The following is an 18,341-nucleotide window of genomic DNA, read 5'->3' as shown; positions in this document are numbered from 1 at the left end:
TGGGTGAATTAGATTTGTCTTAATAACATAAATCAGTTTTAATCTGCAGTCATAGCCTCCATAATAACAGCCCCTATTATTTCAATTGGTCTTTAATAGCAACAATGTTCCGCCTGAAACTTAATGAGGTTTCACTGCATTAACTGCAACAAACTGTGTGACACTCAAACCAATAAGTGATCTCTAATGGGCTTCAATAAGCCACAGAAACACATTCACAAACATTAAATCAGTGTGAAATCATTGCTGTGATTGACTTATCCACACAGCCTGCACAAGCAAATGTGTGCTGCGTCATCTGAAGACTGCGGGACCCACAAACACTGGTGGTTCCCCTGCAGTGCGAGAGATCAGCGATGGGACTGGGAACAGAGGAGGAGAGAGGGAGAGGAGAGAGAGAGGTGAGTGCTGCTGCTGCAGAACAACATTTAGCCTGGCTGAGGAGTTAAACGGCGCGCAGCGGCACATCTGCTCCATCCAGGCATTAATCCTGTTGTGATAGCCATGGTAAGTTCACTTCTGTGCTCCATTAGTGCGGCTCTGCTCTGCAGTTCCCTGTGTGCTGCGTGGGAACTGCAGGGATGTTCTTTGGACTAACCTTGAGAAAAATGATGCAGCGGGGCTGTTTATAGTGCGCAATGTGCATGTAAAGTGGCTGCTTTAGTAACTCTGCTTCACTGGGGCCTGTTCAGATGTTATGTACTGCAGCAGGACTGTTTCATAGGAGGCGATTATTCCCTGGTGACACTGACAATGCAGACCTCTAGCAGTGCACACAGCTGCAGCATACTGACTCCTGCATTTTATTGTTATGATGATTTCATCCACAATGAAGCCTTACTTATGTATGAGAACATGTGTTGAGATTTTGTATTTGCACAAGGCTATCTGCTTTGCAATTCATCACAGATTTATGCAGCACCACCTCTCATGCTGGGTCAAAATACACACAGGTCTGCAACTGTAGTGCTCTGAGCAACCACTGCACACTCATCCATACGCTAGAGAGTTTGTAAAGATAATTAGCAAGACCAAAACAAGCAGCAATAGCTTCCAGAAGGAAGTGATTTCAGCAAGGTGATCCTTCATTGGTCACTGCAGGGGAGATTATTTTCATACTCTGATGATGCTGTTTAGTCTGTCTCTGCCCGCCTTAATGTCTATATCTTATGTTATTCTGTTTCTTCGGTAATTGTGATGATTTCAAGTTTACATATTTTCCTTTGTTTACTATTTGCCCCCTACTGAGCCAATCCTGTCTCCTTCAAAACTTTTTTAAAATACTTTGTTTTTCTTAAACTTGCACTTGGCAGTAAAGATTAAAAAAAAGCAAACAAGCTTTAAGTTTTGACTATCCTGCGTACACTATCTCCACTTTTCATACTGTGATTGTGAGCCACACAGCTGGCTGTTTAAAACTGCCATGTGTAGCAGACTGTGACTTGAAAGCATGACTCTCACTCCAAACGCAGTCAAGTCACAGTTGGCTAACCTGATTTCCTTGTTTTGAGAAGGCTGAACTAATGAATTAACTGCAACTGTTTTGTTTTTGCTCACTTACCAGCTGAACTACCCAATATTTTAACATATAAAGTGTGAATTCTGTGGTGGCATTTCAGCATGCCTGAGAGGATTTGGATTTTTGGATTTTTTAAGTTTTTATGGGTTATATCTTATGTGTGTTTAGCATCTATTCTATACATTCCTGAAAACATAACGCAATTTAAGTTGGAAACAAGGTTTTTAAATGTGTGATTTGGATGATTAGTACTGATCCATGATATAACCTATACTTATATGTTGTGACCATTTCAATTTCAACCTCTTGAGCAGTTGAGATCTCAGGGCAATTGGATGTTAAATGTTTTCTATTTGAAAAAAGTATGAATTTAGATTTGTCTGCATTAAAACAGCAGCTTAAACTGAATTTAATGAGAATGAACAGACTGCTGGTATTAAAGAGTGTGCTACTGAGGAGGATGAGCTATATATATATATGTGTGTGTGTGTGTGTGTGTGTGTGTGTGTGTGTGTATGTATGTATCTATGTATGTATGTATATATCATCTGCATAAAATGTGGAAAGCAGCATTTTATAAATTGTCACAAAGATTATTTACATAATTGGAGAAAAGCACTGGACTCAGTATGGAACCCTGGGGCACGCCTACTGATAGAGGAAGGAAAAATAAGTTTGTGCAGTAATTTCTCACAGAATTTTTTATTGCCAAAGTTTCCACTGCCACTGAGTTAAGTCCCTTGTTTCTGACACTAAAGATGTCAAGCTGTTGTCCTTGGTGCCCTTCACCTTTGTATTTTTAGGTCTTGATTGTGCCTCTGCAATTCTACTGTCTGGTTTGTCCATTTTTCGTTTAACCTGTGAGAACCACAATTTTCTGTTGTGTCCCTTCCTGCAGTTCTTAAAGCAGCTGCGGCCTCTGGCCTTTGGAAAAATTTCCTTCGTTGTTTTCATCCTGACATCTGCCCTCTCAGTGACCTCTCTTCCTGCTGACATAGACAAGGGAAGGAGAAAGGTGGTGCACGTGCTCGGTAAGAAAAATCATTCCTTTTTTTGTTTCTCACAGCTCACAGGAGCAAAGTCAGGACCTCTTTCTTCTGCACTGATCTGCATAGCTGTAACAGCATGGGCTCATAAAATATGATACACGGTCTGCAGCAGTCACCTTAAAGTTATTAACGATGACACCTTTGAAACCAGAGGAATCCTCTCCTTAAAGGGACACCTGACCCCCAAATCAAAAACACACAATTTCCTCTTTCCTACTTCTTACTCTAGATTGCTTTTGTGTGAGGTGCAGAGTGTTTGAGATGTCTGCCTTCTCTCCAATATAATTGAACTAGATGGCACTCCGCTTATGGTGCTCAAATTACCAAAAATTACATTTGAAAACTCAACAGCAATGTCTCTTGAAAGAAAACATGACCGATTACTGAAGATATTCCTATTCCTTTAAGGCTCACCCAGGGTTTAATGATTCAAAGAAGGAAAGGAGAAAACCAAAACGCTCGAGCCCTTAAAATAATGAAATGAAGGATTTTAAAACTTTATTAAGAATATGCACAGAAACACGGGCAGCATTTCGAACAGCAATCCTGGAGCTAAGTTAGTTGTTCTAACTCTAGAATACTAAGCACTATCAAAGTTGTTAATATGCCATCTTGCACTACTACCACGTATTCACTCGAGGACTGTAGTACATTTCTAACATTTTACTGACTAATTAATGACATGAGGGATTAAATTAATCGACTGTATGAGACCTGGCTGTCCATTTTTATCTGCAATGTAGAGGTTAATAGACGTACATTAGTTCTTGTGTTAGAAGATATTCTCCAATGACTTACTTCTCTCCCTGCCTGCTAAATTAGCATTTTATTCTATAAGGTCTCCTTTATAAGACTCCTATGCATTATTTTTAAATCTTTGTATACAACAGCCATTAGGCAATCATGATATTATGGAGTGAAACGTATATTTACGAGCAACGAAAACGTCGCAACAGCTGGTATTTTTTGCATTTTGTGGGTCTGTTTGTGTGTCTTCATGGCAAAATGTGGTCCTGGTGACTCTTATTGTGGTAAGAACTACTACAGAAGCTGTTTTAAGTATTTTGGCACATGTTCTGTAGACAGATTTTTGTCAATGCGTAAACATTGTGCTAGATGCAGTCATGAAACCTTACAGTTCTGTAGATGAGATCGCAAAGAAGACCGATTTAGATTAGACTCATAGACTGCAGTGACGCCTCGCAGACAGCCTGTCACTCAAACAGCTCTGCTCTTAAATATGTGTAACTTTAGGCCTTAATAAAACTTGAGCTGGTGAGTTATATAAAAAATTATCCCCCCATAAAGTTGTCATTATTGTCAAAATTAGCTATCGAGACATTTTAACTCCAGAGTTTTTGGGGATTTACTCTGTTTTGGAGCGAGCCTCAAGTGGCCAGTAGAGGAACTGCATTTTTTTTTCATTTCTGCATCGACTTTATTTGTCAACCTCAGAGGTTGCTGCTTGTTTGCAGCTGGTATCAAAAGCCTCTGGGATATAATGACATAGTGGAGTGAAAGCATATGTCATTCTGAAACGTAGAGGATTGCAAGTAGAAAATTGCATGAAATGGAAAAAAAGTTCAATAAAGTACCTCAATGTTCTTCTTTTTTGGATGCTTGGGGGCAAAAAAAGTCAACAACAAGCTGACAGACACAATTCGCATCTTTGTTGTCTTGGAAAGTCATTATGGCTTATATGTTAGCAAACAGCTGCTTAGAGTTGTGACCACCCTATAAATTCAAGTCATACAGGCACTCTTTTTTGGGTCTTTTTTAATCACAACAGCTTCTGAGAAAAATATCTGGGCCTTTAGAAGTTTGACATTCTTTTCAGCGAGTCCCTAACGTTGTCTGCTGTGTCTGGTGCTGAGCAAGTAGCATATACAGAGGTTTTATTCAACAGCCTCATGCTGCATATAAGCTTCCAGTTTCACCATGGCAGCGTAACACATGAAGAGATGCACACAATCCCATCTTCAGATCCCATCTCTCCTCACACAGGCGTTCTGAATATCCAGCAGGAGTCACTAGTTACATGGTGTTTGTCTCAACATCAGTCTGTTGCAGCATTGGGAAATAATGTGCGTAAAGTTTTGATTAAACACCACTTTGCTTTCATGGCTGCTGGTGATAAACAACTTTGCAGAGAGCAGAAAGCAGTGACATGACTAATTGCTGGCTGGCATGGATAATTGTTGGTGCCTTTATCTGGTCACAACATAGCAGAAAACCTCTTGCAGCCGCTCATTAAATGTTTACACCACACTTGTTGGGTGTGTAGTCTTTGGCTGCCTGGGCACACATGCACAGACAATGTCTGAGCAAATGTCTGCCAAAAATGCAAACTAGGTCTTGTTATTGCCCATTTGAGACAAGAGACCTGTTGTTATCATTAGTCTCAGGTCATTTTGGTGAATTGCTCTTGGCAGAGGTTGAGGTTAAGATTTGGAAAAGGCTAATCTGATGAAAGATCCGGGCAGAGGAGCGAGTGAGCTGCACACTGGACTATTTGACCAAAAAAGTGTTCTCCATGATTGATATGCTGGATGTTGAGGCTCTAATGTGACAGCAGAAGTAAACAGCACACGCTTTATTAGCTGACACTGATTCAATTTTGCGGATGGCTCACTGTGGTTTCGCTTACGAAGAGAAACAAAGATTTAATTTTTAGGTTAGAATAAAAGTTGGAGGTATTGGCTGTGTCAAGAGTGATTGCAAACAGCATTACACAGTCTTGACTGCACAAAATTCTTTATGCAATTGCTTACATCAAATGTTTTCTTAAAAATGATTTCCCTATAATTTAACAAAATAGCATGATTCAAATGGTAGTTCATCATCTGTATCAATGACATAAAAATAATGAGAAAGCAGTAGGCGTCTAAGAAGTATTGATACACTTGAGTATTGAAATCATATTTTGTGATACTGTATCAATTCTCATTATTGATTTTAGGTTTAGGAAATACAGGGGACAATATTTAGAACATGTGTATTTGTCTCCCATAATATTATTTTTTGCATGTTTTTTCTTATAACGTGTGTTTTCTTTATTGCTGCTTCTTTTTATGCCTTCATGTACCTTTTTTTTATCTATGTGAAGCACTTTGAACTTGATATATATATATATATATATATATAAAACATATTATTTTATATATGTATATATATATGTATGTGTGTGTGTGTGTGTGTGTGTGTGTGTGTGTGTTCATTTTATTGTCTTACTGCTTTGCTGTGTGGCAGTTTGTATGCTTCCAAAAAACAATATGATAATGATGTAAAAAATATGTTAAAAAAAAAAAAAGTAAGTTAATTACGTTCTTTTACTCCCACAGAGGATGACACTGGAGCCGTGATTGTGCAGACAGCTCCAGGTAAAGTGGTGACACATCGCGGTGGCTCCATCACTCTGCCCTGCAGATTTCACCACGAACCGGAGAACACCGACCCTGCTCGCATCCGGATCAAATGGACCAAAGTGACCGATGCACTGCAGTTTGAAGACGTCTTTGTGGCACTTGGAAGGTAAAATATGCATTTTTCAGTCAATTACTTTGTATCTATGTTCAATGTAGTCAATCTAGTTTTAGTCCAATCTAATAAATGTTGATTTAACTGATTGAAATGTATTTTACTGCCCTAGACTATATATGCTTAGCACTTGAGGTAGAATCATACAAGATTTTATTGATTGTTTTATTATTTTATTGGTTAAAAAAAACCCAAAATACTCACAATAAGTTGGTTGTGGTAAATTTCCATTGTAGGAAAATCATGACTATCATGTCTAGCAGCACCAAAAAAGACTGCTGTGCAACCAACAATGAAAGAAACCAGCCTGCAAAAACAGGCTGCATACCAATATTCACAAACCCACTCATATAGCATAAAAAACATACATTGCTCTTTTCAGCAAGCTATAAAGTAAAGGATGCCATATAAAGTCCACCTTTAAAACTTTTATTATTCTCGGAGAAAATATAATATAATATACTTTAACATAACTTTTTGTCAACTCTCCTCAGGCAGCAGCGTGCATTTGGATCATACAAAGGCCGTGTGTTTTTGGAGCAGGCGGGACCAGGTGACGCCTCAGTGATCATCCAAAATGTCACTCTGGAGGACTACGGACGCTTTGAGTGTGAAGTCACTAATGACATGGAGGACGATACAGGATTCGTCAACCTCGACCTCGAAGGTCAGGGGTTTAAGAACTGTAGGAGATTTTGATGATAACACTAATGCTTGATTGACTCTTGTGTAAAGTGTCGGCCACAGAGATAGATCAGTTCACATGAGATAAAGGTGAAATTCATACAGTTTACAGACTCCCATTCAACAGTCTGTTTGTGTCACCTGTAGGAGTGGTGTTTCCCTATTACCCCCGTGAGGGGCGCTATAAGCTCAACTACCACCAGGGGGAGGACGCCTGCAAACAGCAGGACGCCATTCTGGCCTCTCACGCTCAACTGCACAAGGTGAGCTGCTCCTGTGGTTCATATGTGTCACACTTAAAGCAGATCAACCATTTAGACCCTGGATCAACATCAGTTTTCTTAAGCTGTGTTCAGACGCCGTTCACAAGCATTTAAACCTCTGGGACTTAAATTGGTTTGATTTCTTTTAAAAAAAATGGGGGAAAAACAATAAGCAACTGTCTGGAAAGAAATGCCTGGCAAATGCAAAAAAATTGTAAAAGGTGACAAGGAAATATCTTGAAAATAAGCCTTGGGGAGATTATTAGATATCATCAAGATTTATAAGTATTATTTAAAATTATGTTAAAAAAATATTTATTTTATTTTATTTTACTAGTACTTTCTTGAGGTCATTTTCTTTTTTGTTTCTTTTTTTTGTGGTAATTTTCTTCTTGTTAACTTTCTCATGTCATCTTTCCCATGTTTTTGAAGGAAATAAAACCAATGAAACTCAGCTTTCAAAGAGTAAAGAGGCTCCGGTGGATATCAGTGATCACTAATAAGGATTTATTAAAGCAAAGTAGATCAGCATATTCATTTCTCTCTGTTAGTTGTATTAATGCACTTACTGGCAACAACCCTCAGTCATAAACTGCTTTAGAGTGAGTCAGTAAGTCTGAATTTAGGAATATGCATATGACCCGAGCAGACATTTGACTGCAGGCCCATCCTTCTATTTAAAATAAAAACATGTGCATTTAAGTCCAGAGTAATAGAGTTATGTCAGGAGAGATAAACCAAATTCTTTCTCCTCTTAAAAACGTATTTAATCCCTCAGTATGACCCACTAACGTACATTATCTCGCTCCACAGGCCTGGCTGGAGGGACTAGACTGGTGTAATGCTGGATGGCTGGAGGACGGCTCAGTCCAGTACCCTATCTCTCATCCCAGAGACCAGTGCGGCCGCAAAGACACCCCCGCCGGCGTTCGTAACTATGGCTACAGGCACAAGGAGGATGAGCGCTATGATGCCTTCTGCTTCACTTCCAAGCTCAACGGTGAGAAGCAGAGAGAAAGATTTAGGGTGGCGGCCATCGGTACGTGTGTGCACAAGCATGTCTGCGTCTGAAGATCAGACACACTTTGTTGTCCATCTTCATGATCGTACGATTAAATACGAACATCCGACTGAGTATGTGACTCATGACTGGAAGAGAAAAAGGCAGTGGCAGAGCTGGATTGTTGTGGTACTGTATAGAAAGAGGATACGTTTTGGACGGTGAGGAAATTAGGCCCATGTCTGTGATCTCCGCCTGTGATCTTGGCAGCCTGGGGCCATTGGATTTAGATCAGGCTGTGTTGATTTTGTCCTGCGAGGGCCACAGTGTCCTCTGGGCGCCAAGCATCGTCTTTTATCTACCAATTCTTTGATTTACATAACATCCCCACAGAAAGTCTGCTAGTGTCTCTCTCGGTCACACACCTCCAGGTTCATATGCTCAAACTAACTTGGGAAAGTCAGAGGCTAGTGTAGTTTTTGCATCATGAAAGTTATTTGTGATACCGTGGGCGTTCGAACAAGTCTCCATGTGTGAGGAGAAAAAGGTCTAACAAAGGGTTTTTACTTCATCACTGGATTATTGTTGAAAGATACGAGGATTCAGTGTTTAAATAATTAATATTAAGCCATTCTTGTTATTTCAGTTTGTTATTTTTGGGAATATTTGTATGATTTTTGCCCAGAGTTAGATGAGATTGATACAACTCTGATTTTTCAACCTGATCTGAATGACAGGTGGGGCTGACTTTCAAATAATATCACAATATTTTTAGGCTATATCGCGATACACAATATATATCTCGATATCGCCTCCAAACTACTGTTAACTACTAAAATACAAATTTATTAAATTACTACACTAACAAAAAAAGTAGCTACTGCCATAAACTACTGGTATAATAAAGCTTAATAAAATACAGTTGTAATGTTAAAGTAAAGTATTAAGTTAAATAAAGCACTACTATAGTAAAGTTAAGTATTGTTCTAATTAACTACATTACAGCAGAACCCATGGTGCTTCTATTTTGAAGGACCCAGCCCGTCTCGGGCCGGAGGTGTTGATTTTTTTGCTGTGGACATGAAGGATCCGGTCAACAGCTGAGTGTTAGTGTAAGCAGAAAGTTACACTGTGACTGCAGATTCGTCCACTGCGAGCAGGAAACAAACTTTAGTTCATTGAGTGCAAATATATCCAAGTCGCAGTGATGCTCCATGGTTGCAAGTTGTGACTAAATAGCCATGATTGGAACTATGCAGATAGAAAAACACAAAGCCTCACCTACTTACATTACCTCCACTATCACTTCTTAAGTTTGGCCGTTTCTGCAGCGCTGTTACATGTAATGATTAGTCTCTGTAACCTGAAAACTAACATCTCTCCAGTTCATAAATTAACAGTATGTGCAAGTCAGACTGGTGCGCCATGGCTGCAAAATGCGACTAAAGAGTCACGGTATGCAGCTCTGCAAAAGCCCTGTTTTGTGTGTGTGTGTCTGTGAGAGGCAGAGAGCCCTAGCACTCTGCTGCTGCTGATTCAAGACACACAACAGATGCTGCTGTCTAAAAGCCAATTATTTCTAGGTTTGAGTTAAGCTAATTGTCATTTTTACCCTTTTGTACAGTTTTGCAAGGATTAAACAAATGAGATATAACATATTATGTAGTTCGGAGGTGCTGGTAGGCACATTTTGATACATGCAGACAGAGACAGGCTAGCTGTTTGCCCCTGATGCTAGCGTTTATGCTAAGCTAAGCTAACCAGCCTCATATTTACCCCACACATGAGATCTGTAGTGACCTTCTCAACTAACTCTTGGCAAGAAAGTGTATATGTGTATTTCCAAAAGTGCCAAACTGAGTGCCACCCCAAAAAAAATTCAGTTTGGAAAAACTTCACTCCTGTCTGGGCCTCTGTGACATTTAAAAAATAATTAAAAACCTCTTATGCATTCTAAAAACTGAAGAGGTTTTTTTTATCATTATTATCGAGATAAAAGAGGATGCTCTTCATTGAAACATAAACAATTTAGGGATAGTCCAAACTGGAGGAAAAAGCAGTGCCAGTGCTTTTGTCCTCAGTGAGAAAAAAGGATAGTATGACAGAAACCTTAAATGATTGCACACGGCTTCCCCTGTGTGTTAATTATTGTGGACAGTCTGTTGTGGGCAGGAGGTTTCAGCAGTGGTCGTGACCGATGCTGTTGCTCAGTCCAGCTGGAAGGTATTTACTGAGCGTCCCCTGGGGAAATATGAGACAATATTCTGCCTCTCTAATAGCCAGCAGTCACATAAACAAGCATAAAATCAATAGCTGAGCCAAGTGCAAACCTGAGGTTGCGGACATAATTTTCCTGATAGCAGTTCTTGCTGTTTGGAGGCTCTTTATTCGTGGTTAGGTTCTTCACTCTTTGCTTCTTTCTTAGCAGAGGCTTTTCTTGTGATTCAGTTCAAATGAAACAATTCAGCCAATCAGGACACCAATTTCTTTAATACTGGCAGGCGAAAAAAGTGTCCCTAGAGGCGGGATGAAAGCAAAAATGGAAGCGTTTTAAGAGTGATTTTGAGTCAGAGTATTGCCTTTCGATTTTGAGCAGCTGCCCAGACGGTTGCTGGAACGATTTGATATTCTGAACACAGTCAGACCAGAGGAGCCGCGAAAACTGAGAATATCTTCCCTCAGGGCTCGGCTTGTCTCTGGGGCTTCACTCTCTCATTCACTCCTCTCTCTCGTTCTTTTTTTGCCCTCCTGAACAATGCTCTGTTTTCTTTCACCTTTTCACACGTTCCTACAACAAACATTCTCTCCTCTCCCTCTACACCCCCGCAGGCAAAGTGTACTTCCTCAAACGCTTTAAGAAGGTGAACTATGCGGAGGCGATGAAGGCATGCATTCGAGACGGCTCAGTGGTGGCCAAAGTGGGTCAACTGTACGCAGCATGGAAGTTCCAGCTTCTGGACCGCTGTGAGGCCGGCTGGCTGGAGGACGGCAGCATCCGTTACCCCATCGTCAACCCCCGCTCCCGCTGCGGAGGATCCCAGCCAGGCGTCCGACACCTGGGCTTCCCTGATAAAAAATTCCGCCTGTATGGGGTCTACTGTTTCCGCAAGAACAAGGACGAGACAGCAGGTGGTACCGAAACGACAAAAAGCCCTGCAGATAGTTTGACAAGAAAGAAGAGCAGTAACAGCATCCCCATGAATGCCACACGGGTGATTTAAAGTGGGAAGACTGAGAGCAAGACGGGGGATGCAATTTTAGATTTGACAGCAACAACTGTCGCCTAGCAGCCGACTCCATTCATCGCTTTCAAAGTAAAACACTCACAGACAAGATGTACTCATTTGCAGATTTGCCAGAGAGAAGAAGCGAGGCTGTGTAAAATTAAGGGTGACATCTTTATTAGGGTGATTTTCCTTTTCGTCACCAGTCAGTCAATCATCTTAAGGAGTGAGTGTGTTAGCACATCTGTCGCTGGAAAAACTGTGAGGTTAAACAGCAGCTTGATCATTACTCAGGCACACATCATATCAGAGAGTCTGCCATGGGTGTTCTTGTTTACGTGTGTGTGTGTGGATCATAATTTGGCCCCCGCTGTGGCTCCTGAGCTCATGTCTGAACCAGAATCCTAGTGCCAGGGTGAAAACATTCATTACTGGGTGAGACGGGATCATCTGCCCGACTGTACGGGGGGAAAAAAATGCTGTAAGTTTTGATTGTAGCGAGTTTAATTGCCTGTATCCGGGTGCCACGCTTGGTTAGCAACCCTCTGGCACAATGCGAGACATTTTCCTCATTAACGAAGACCTGGCAATCTCATCATCAGAGCTGAACAAGTAGTAAATATTGCACTGGCTCGAAAATATTTGCACTTTAAATACATAGAGCTTTATTTTATGATAGTGAGCATGCACTGCTTGGCTGAGAGTAGCTGCTAAGGCCGAATAAGCATAAATAAAAAGCTACAATAATTGCTATTTACCTCACATACTGCACTTCTAAGCTACCCGGGCCACAGATTGCACTATAAATGTTACACGCAGTAACCTTTATTACAGAGTATGTTTGCCACGACAGAATGGATGAATGTTGTAGGAAAAAATAAAAAGTCTTGAAATTGTTGTGTCTGGGTGCAGTTTTTGTTTTTTTCTTTATGAAGAGATCTAACAAAAACCTAATTAAATCAGCAGAGAAATGTAGCAAATGCACTTCCATACAGGGTGCAAAGGTTCACTAAATGGTCTGATGAATTTAATGGACATGGACTGCTTTTATACAGTGCTTTTATCCAGAGCATTTTTTTTCACACACACTAATGGCAGCGAGCAGCCATGCCTCGCACAGGCAGAACCATGGTGAGCAATTGAAGGTTCAGTTTGTTGTTACTGTAGAACAGATAGGGAATCAACTCGCTGACCCTGAGTTTAATGGACAAACCACTCTACCCGCTGAGCCACAGTCGTCCAGTCTGTCATTCTACAGTGTCTCTAAAAAGTTAATGTCGGGGATAAACATTGACACCTATCGCCTCTTTCACACATAGTTTCAGGTAAATTATTGGGGGAATCTTTGATGCACCGCTAGTGTTTTTCACTGTTCATATATGCACTACATTCAGGAAAATTTCCATCTTGCACCCCTTTACAAATGCAATGGCAATGCTGGAAAAGTTGGGGCAAGGGACAGTTAACTCTGCGATAAGAGCTGCATTTTGTGTGTGAATACAATCAACAGTAAGATCCTTTTAAGCATGAATTTAATTCATCCAAAGGCATATATTCATGAAAAATCCCTTTATATTGTAACAGTCTATGATAACATGCAGGACTGCAATATGGATCAAAAATATGCCAGCACACCCCGCTGCACAAAGTGAAGGAGAACAGATTACTCATAGTTTTACAGGTTAAGTCAATCAGAGCACTGCTCACATATCCGAAACACACAGTATTTAACCTCAAAAATACATCACAGTATTTAACTTCGGCCGCGCACGGACAGACACACACACGCACGCACGCACGCGTCCGCGTACACACACATACTCACAAACAAACAAACAAACAAACACACAAAAATCATCATCGGCATTTACGGAAGCCAGCAAAAGTGTGTGGTCTTTAAATTATTATGCGCCCAAGAAAATAAAAACCGGGCCATCAACACAATGCGCACAGCAGACCAGAACATATCCAAATGCGCATTTTAATCCGATCCGAAAGGCCAACCTGCACAGCACAAAACAACACAGCCAAATACATTTTTGCAGCAAACTCAGCGTAAAATAACTGCCCAATAGTGTTATAAAGCTGCACGGCGGCAGCTCTTAATGGAACAGACACTTTACCTTTGCTGGATTTGTGCTTCTCTTATGTTACTCCAAAAGTGGATTGGCGCTCAGGGGTTGATGAGATAAAGTCACTCATGAATGCATTAATGTCCAAACTGTCCGATATGTCTGTGTGCACGTTCATACGGGAAAGGTGCGTGAGTCTACGGGAAACTGACCTACAGTAGCCTACGTAACGTCCGTTGACCATGATGCTTAGAGTTATTTTAATTAGTAGTAATTATTCAGTGTTTCCTTCATTTTTTGTTAAATACCAACAGAAAAATAATATTTAAAATTCTATCCCCTTTATCCCCTTTTATTTATTTATTTATTTTTTTATTTTGAAGAGAGTGTTGTGATGTTGGCCTGTTCCAGCAGGGGGTACTGCAGCATCTGCACCACATGATGTATTATAGTGAGGTCACTTCCCACAGCCATGACCTTTGAACCTTGTGCAAACTGGTTTTATTTATTTCAAAAACATGGAAAAAAGTAGAGATACATTAAAAAGTAGCTGGGGAAAATATCCAGAGAACTTTATTCATAACTATCACAATTATACATTTAAAATAATTTCACATAATTATAAAATAATGCAGTTTTTTTCATGCCATTTCCTTGTTTTTTGTGCGTGTGGTTTTTGTTGTTGTTTTTTTTACTTTCCAGTTTTTTGCTTGTTTGTTTTGTTTTGTTGTTTCTTGTTAATAATTTTCAGGTCATTTTCTTTCCTTTCTTTTTCTTTTTCTCTTCTTCTTTTTTATTTATTTATTTTACTAATTTCTTGCTAATTTAATGGTCATTTCTTGATAAGTTACTTATTGCCTTTTTTCTGTGTTTTCGAAAAAAAAATAAGTTAGAAGTTAGGGGTGATGGGATTTCCTTGAGGCGCTCTTTGGCTCGGCTTGACAAACCTTGTAGGTACAAATACCAACTGATGGTGGACCAAGCTCCTACCTTCAGTGACAGAAACCATCTTTGGGAAAAATGTATTTGGCGTGTACTTTGAGTTTTTAGTTTGGCCTGTGTCCCAATCACTAACAAGGAGTCTACGGTTCAAACAGCACCAAACCTTAGTAGATGATACACACTTTTATTTGCCAACTGAGACTTAAGATACCCAGTGAGCCTCAAGACACTTTATTTTGTGTTACATGTGATCCTCATTAATATTTATGAATCAGTTGTGTGAGTAGGAATCACAGCTGATGAGTGATGAATGTTTTGCTCTGGAGTACATGTGCTCCGCTCAGCCTCGTGTGCTCTAGTGTTTGCCAGAGAGAGAAACTGCTGAGCGGTGAACCCGACTATGAGTGGGAGCATGTTGGTGTTGTGCCAACACGGCAGTGCAAACCATGTCATCGTCATAGCAACTGGCAGCATGCAATTAAAGTCAGGTTCATCGCAAGTCCAACATCATGAAATACGAGCTGTGAGTGACTAACTTGACCTGTGTGAAAAATCACATCTGTGATTTTATTGACAGCTTTGTAATTTTTTTTCCTTTAGATATTTAAAGGCGCTGACATGACCTCGATGATCAAAGCTGATATTTTTAATGATTCGATGAGCGCTCTCACCAGCCCCATTAGTCTGTGTGCTACTGTGTGAATGTAGAGTCACAGCCACTAAATTAATAAGCAAAGTCCTGCTTGATGCACTATGACATTTATAATTTATGGAGGATTACGTATTCTACATTTCAGCACCAAAGTAATTTAGCTATATTTTATGCACTCAGGATTGTGATGGTAACCATCTCAAATTCACTTTACATGTTATATAGCTGGGAACTCTCAATAGCAGCCACTTACCTCACATTTTGACTGCCAATGCTTTGGCGAACAGAAATGACAGATCTGTGTGCTTTAGTTAACAGAAATGATAACAGAAACCACACAATCCACAGATGGTGAGCTCAACAGGCCAGGCAGTAGACAATCCTCATGAGGCCGAACATTAGTGAGGCACTGGCCTTGATTAAAGCTTCTTCACACTCCCTTTATTTAACGACAAGAGAAACATTCGACGTAAAGACGGAGAGAAAAGACAGACAGGTAGAGCGACGCTGCAAAGACGTGCTGCAGAGATGTGACTGAACCCTTTAAACGAGTTTGCTCAGAAGATGACAGCGCTGTCTTCATTTCATCAGGCCTCGGCGTTGCCGCCTTCTTTCTGAACATGAAATGAAATTAGGTGACCCTGTAACAGCCGAGTGCTGCTACACAGTAAATACAAAGGGACGGGACTGCGCTGGCTTTTGCTCGGCTCTCATTTATCAGCTTGTGACAGAGGTCAGGGCCTCAAAACAGGCCACAGACAAAGTCACAGAGGAGGGGGTTAAGTCACAAAATGTGAAATAGAATGAAACAGGAGTCACATATATTGATAAAAAATGAATTTAAAGGCTCTACAAATGCTGTTGCCGCACTTCACAGGTGTTGACACTTCAGCTTGATTAGAGCTCTTCTGCACAGACTGATTGACATCTTTGATCCACCTGTTAGTGTCAGACAAATCACACCTTTGCCTTCCTTATAGATTTGGTTTTTTACAGCTGATATTTTGACTCTTCACAGCAGGAAAATTGCAGGTGGATCTAATACCGTTAATGACAGCTCCTCTCCGTTTGTCAGTGCTGTTAGTTCCACCTGTGCCTTCGTGCACGATGACATACAGACAGTAAGGGTTTTTTTTGTCATAGGAGTGCTTCGTACTGTGGCTGAGCACAAACAAACAAGCAAGCAAACAAACAAACAAACCAAAACACAGGGTATTTCAGACACAGACAGACTTTGGTGACCCCTAAGCCTTAACCTCATCAGAGGTCTAATCAGACACAAAGTTTAAACACCTGTCTGGGTTAGCAGGACCTTCATGTTGTGAAAATTGATTCTCAATATTTTATTTTTTTGCCAGAGAGCAATTTTATATTCGAAAAAGTACAACTTTGCACCGCACCCCAGGTGCAGCTACACATATTAAGTTCACTGAGCAAAAGAAGGTAATGAGCACATCTGACTCAACTTGTAAAATCAAAATGTGTTGCCCCAAACCTGTCTGATAGACATCTTTATTACACCTCAATCAATAATGACAAACATTGGTGGAATAGAGAGCAAAAATTGATTCCCTCAACCCAAACAGATATGTGCTGCTGGTTTTTGAACTTCAGAGAGGGGAGAAGGTGACCTACACACAAGACTTCACTTCTTCTTTAACTAGCTTTCTAAAAGTTTTAGCTCAGGCCTGTTTCATCAGGAGCAACATTTAAGAAACCCCTTTATTCATTTCTACAGAGTGTGCACAGAGCGTCTGATTGGATGATTCAGTGATCAGACTATCATCTGTTTCACCTGTGTCTCCACCTGTCCTCACTTTTTTCCCTGTCTATATCAGCACCATCTTGTGGTCTACTTCAAAGCCACAGTGTGTTCACTGTAATTTAACCCTTTGAAAATGATTTCTTTCAAAAACATGGGGAGAAGGCAACAAGCAACTTATGAGAAAATTACCCCAAAATGAGCAAGAAATTAGTTAAGAGTGACAAAAAAAAAAAAACAAACTGAAAAAAAACTGGAAAACAAACAAAAAAAAAACCCTGGGTAAAAAAAACAAGAACAAACAAAGAAAACATTCTGGATTTTTTTAAAAATATGATTTTCATTTTAAATATAGTTCTCTTGAATTTCTTTTTAAAAAATAATTTTCTAAATATAAAAACTCCTGCATATTTCTGGGCATGTCTTGCCTAGTTGCTCATTGCCCTTTTCCCCATGTTATCAAAGAAGAAATCAAGCCAGTTTGGCGGACTTTAGAACTGATAGATAAACTGAGAAGACGTCCCTGGTCTTTTTTTTACCCTCAACTCTTAGGTAATTTAATCTTTTGAGTTAAGGTTCGAAGAAGACAGCCTTACACCGGCATCATCACTCTAGCTTTTAAACTCAGCCCAGTACAGCCTCTTAAAGACAGGAACGTTAATCTGTGATTAACACATTTTTTTTTAATATAACGCAATATGTATGGGCCTTAATCACGTCACTATTAACGCATTAACGTCAATAGTGAGACAGCTCTACTTTAAATACTTGTGAAAGGTGATGTTGATCTACGTTTCAAAGGGTTAAAAAAAGAAAGCCGAAAGATAATCCACACAATCTCCAGCATTTTGCACTCAAATATCACTTACTATAAACTTAGTTTATAAAAAAACACCTGAGATATTTTGTTTATGAATCTAAAGTGTTTCCTGCTTGAAAAGTAATTACTCCAGATTGCCATCTCATTTATGGCGCTTCACTTTTTCTAAGCCTTGAAAGCACAGACCACAGCTGGTGTGGTTTTGTCCCTGAAAACATTTTGCTATAAGGAAACCTAGATTCTGTCTCCTGATGGCAATTGTGTGTTCTGAGTTTCCCATTGTTGTCTTGTTTTTCGAACATACACTAAGCCACCGGCGCAATTCAGTAAGTAAATAACCTCACAAGAGCCAAGAGAAATACTATATGCATACATTCATGTATAAAAACTAGAAGCTAGCAACCTCATTGCATATAATTCATTGATTCATATCCCATTAATGTTTTAATAAAGAATGTCCTCATTAAGATCTGAACTTCCTCCTTTACAAACATCTGAGCGGGCGAGTCATTTGTTGACTGTGCACATTGCAGCCAAACACGGGGGCAAAGCAACGCTTGCAGATTATCCCCACAGGAATTAACTTTTACTTTGCATCAGACCTCTGCATTGTTATGATTGAACACACAAACAGACGCCACATCCATACAGCATTAGCCCGTGGGAAATAGCTTCTGAAATTACCCCATCTCCCTAAATGATCTCCCTTAATGCCTTATGCATTCTGTGTGTAATTCAGCTGCAGCATGCTGCCGCTGATACATATTATGCATTGAAAGCAGTCGGTTTGTGGAGATGGGTAATTGGCCAAATTGTG

At 40.0% G+C, this 18,341-nt stretch overlaps 1 protein-coding gene across 2 annotated transcripts; it reads left to right on the top strand.

Moving 5' to 3' along the window:
• Positions 1 to 262: 262 nt before the first annotated feature.
• On the top strand, positions 263 to 12,166 carry hapln4 (hyaluronan and proteoglycan link protein 4). 2 transcript variants are annotated; one of them, XM_088077894.1, is made up of 7 exons: positions 263 to 401; positions 2,418 to 2,550; positions 5,910 to 6,099; positions 6,600 to 6,772; positions 6,937 to 7,052; positions 7,866 to 8,052; positions 10,882 to 12,166. In XM_088077894.1, the coding sequence occupies exons 1-7, from the start codon at positions 357 to 359 to the stop codon at positions 11,271 to 11,273; spliced, it is 1,236 nt and encodes a 411-aa protein (XP_087934020.1). In that variant the 5' UTR covers positions 263 to 356; the 3' UTR covers positions 11,274 to 12,166. The 2 variants fall into 2 exon arrangements, with proteins under 2 accessions (XP_087934020.1, XP_042339758.1); XM_042483824.2 differs by having other exon boundaries at positions 321 to 507; positions 10,882 to 12,165.
• The last annotated feature ends 6,175 nt before the right edge of the window (positions 12,167 to 18,341 follow it).

This window comes from Plectropomus leopardus, chromosome 5 (genome assembly GCF_026936395.1).
Source record: "Plectropomus leopardus strain MGB_pleo_1.0 chromosome 5, ASM2693639v1, whole genome shotgun sequence".
Classification (NCBI taxonomy): domain Eukaryota; kingdom Metazoa; phylum Chordata; class Actinopteri; order Perciformes; family Serranidae; genus Plectropomus; species Plectropomus leopardus.
The sequence above is the reverse complement of the archived record's forward strand: the minus strand, read 5'-3'. Positions and strand labels throughout refer to the sequence as shown.

Coding starts and splice junctions, on each gene's coding strand:
- hapln4 (XM_088077894.1), top strand. CDS start 357: ATGGGACTGGGAACAGAGGAGGAGAGAGGGAGAGGAGAGAGAGAG. Junction 2,551..5,909: donor AAAGGTGGTGCACGTGCTCG/GTAAGAAAAATC, acceptor TTACTCCCACAG/AGGATGACACTGGAGCCGTG. Junction 6,773..6,936: donor CGTCAACCTCGACCTCGAAG/GTCAGGGGTTTA, acceptor TGTCACCTGTAG/GAGTGGTGTTTCCCTATTAC.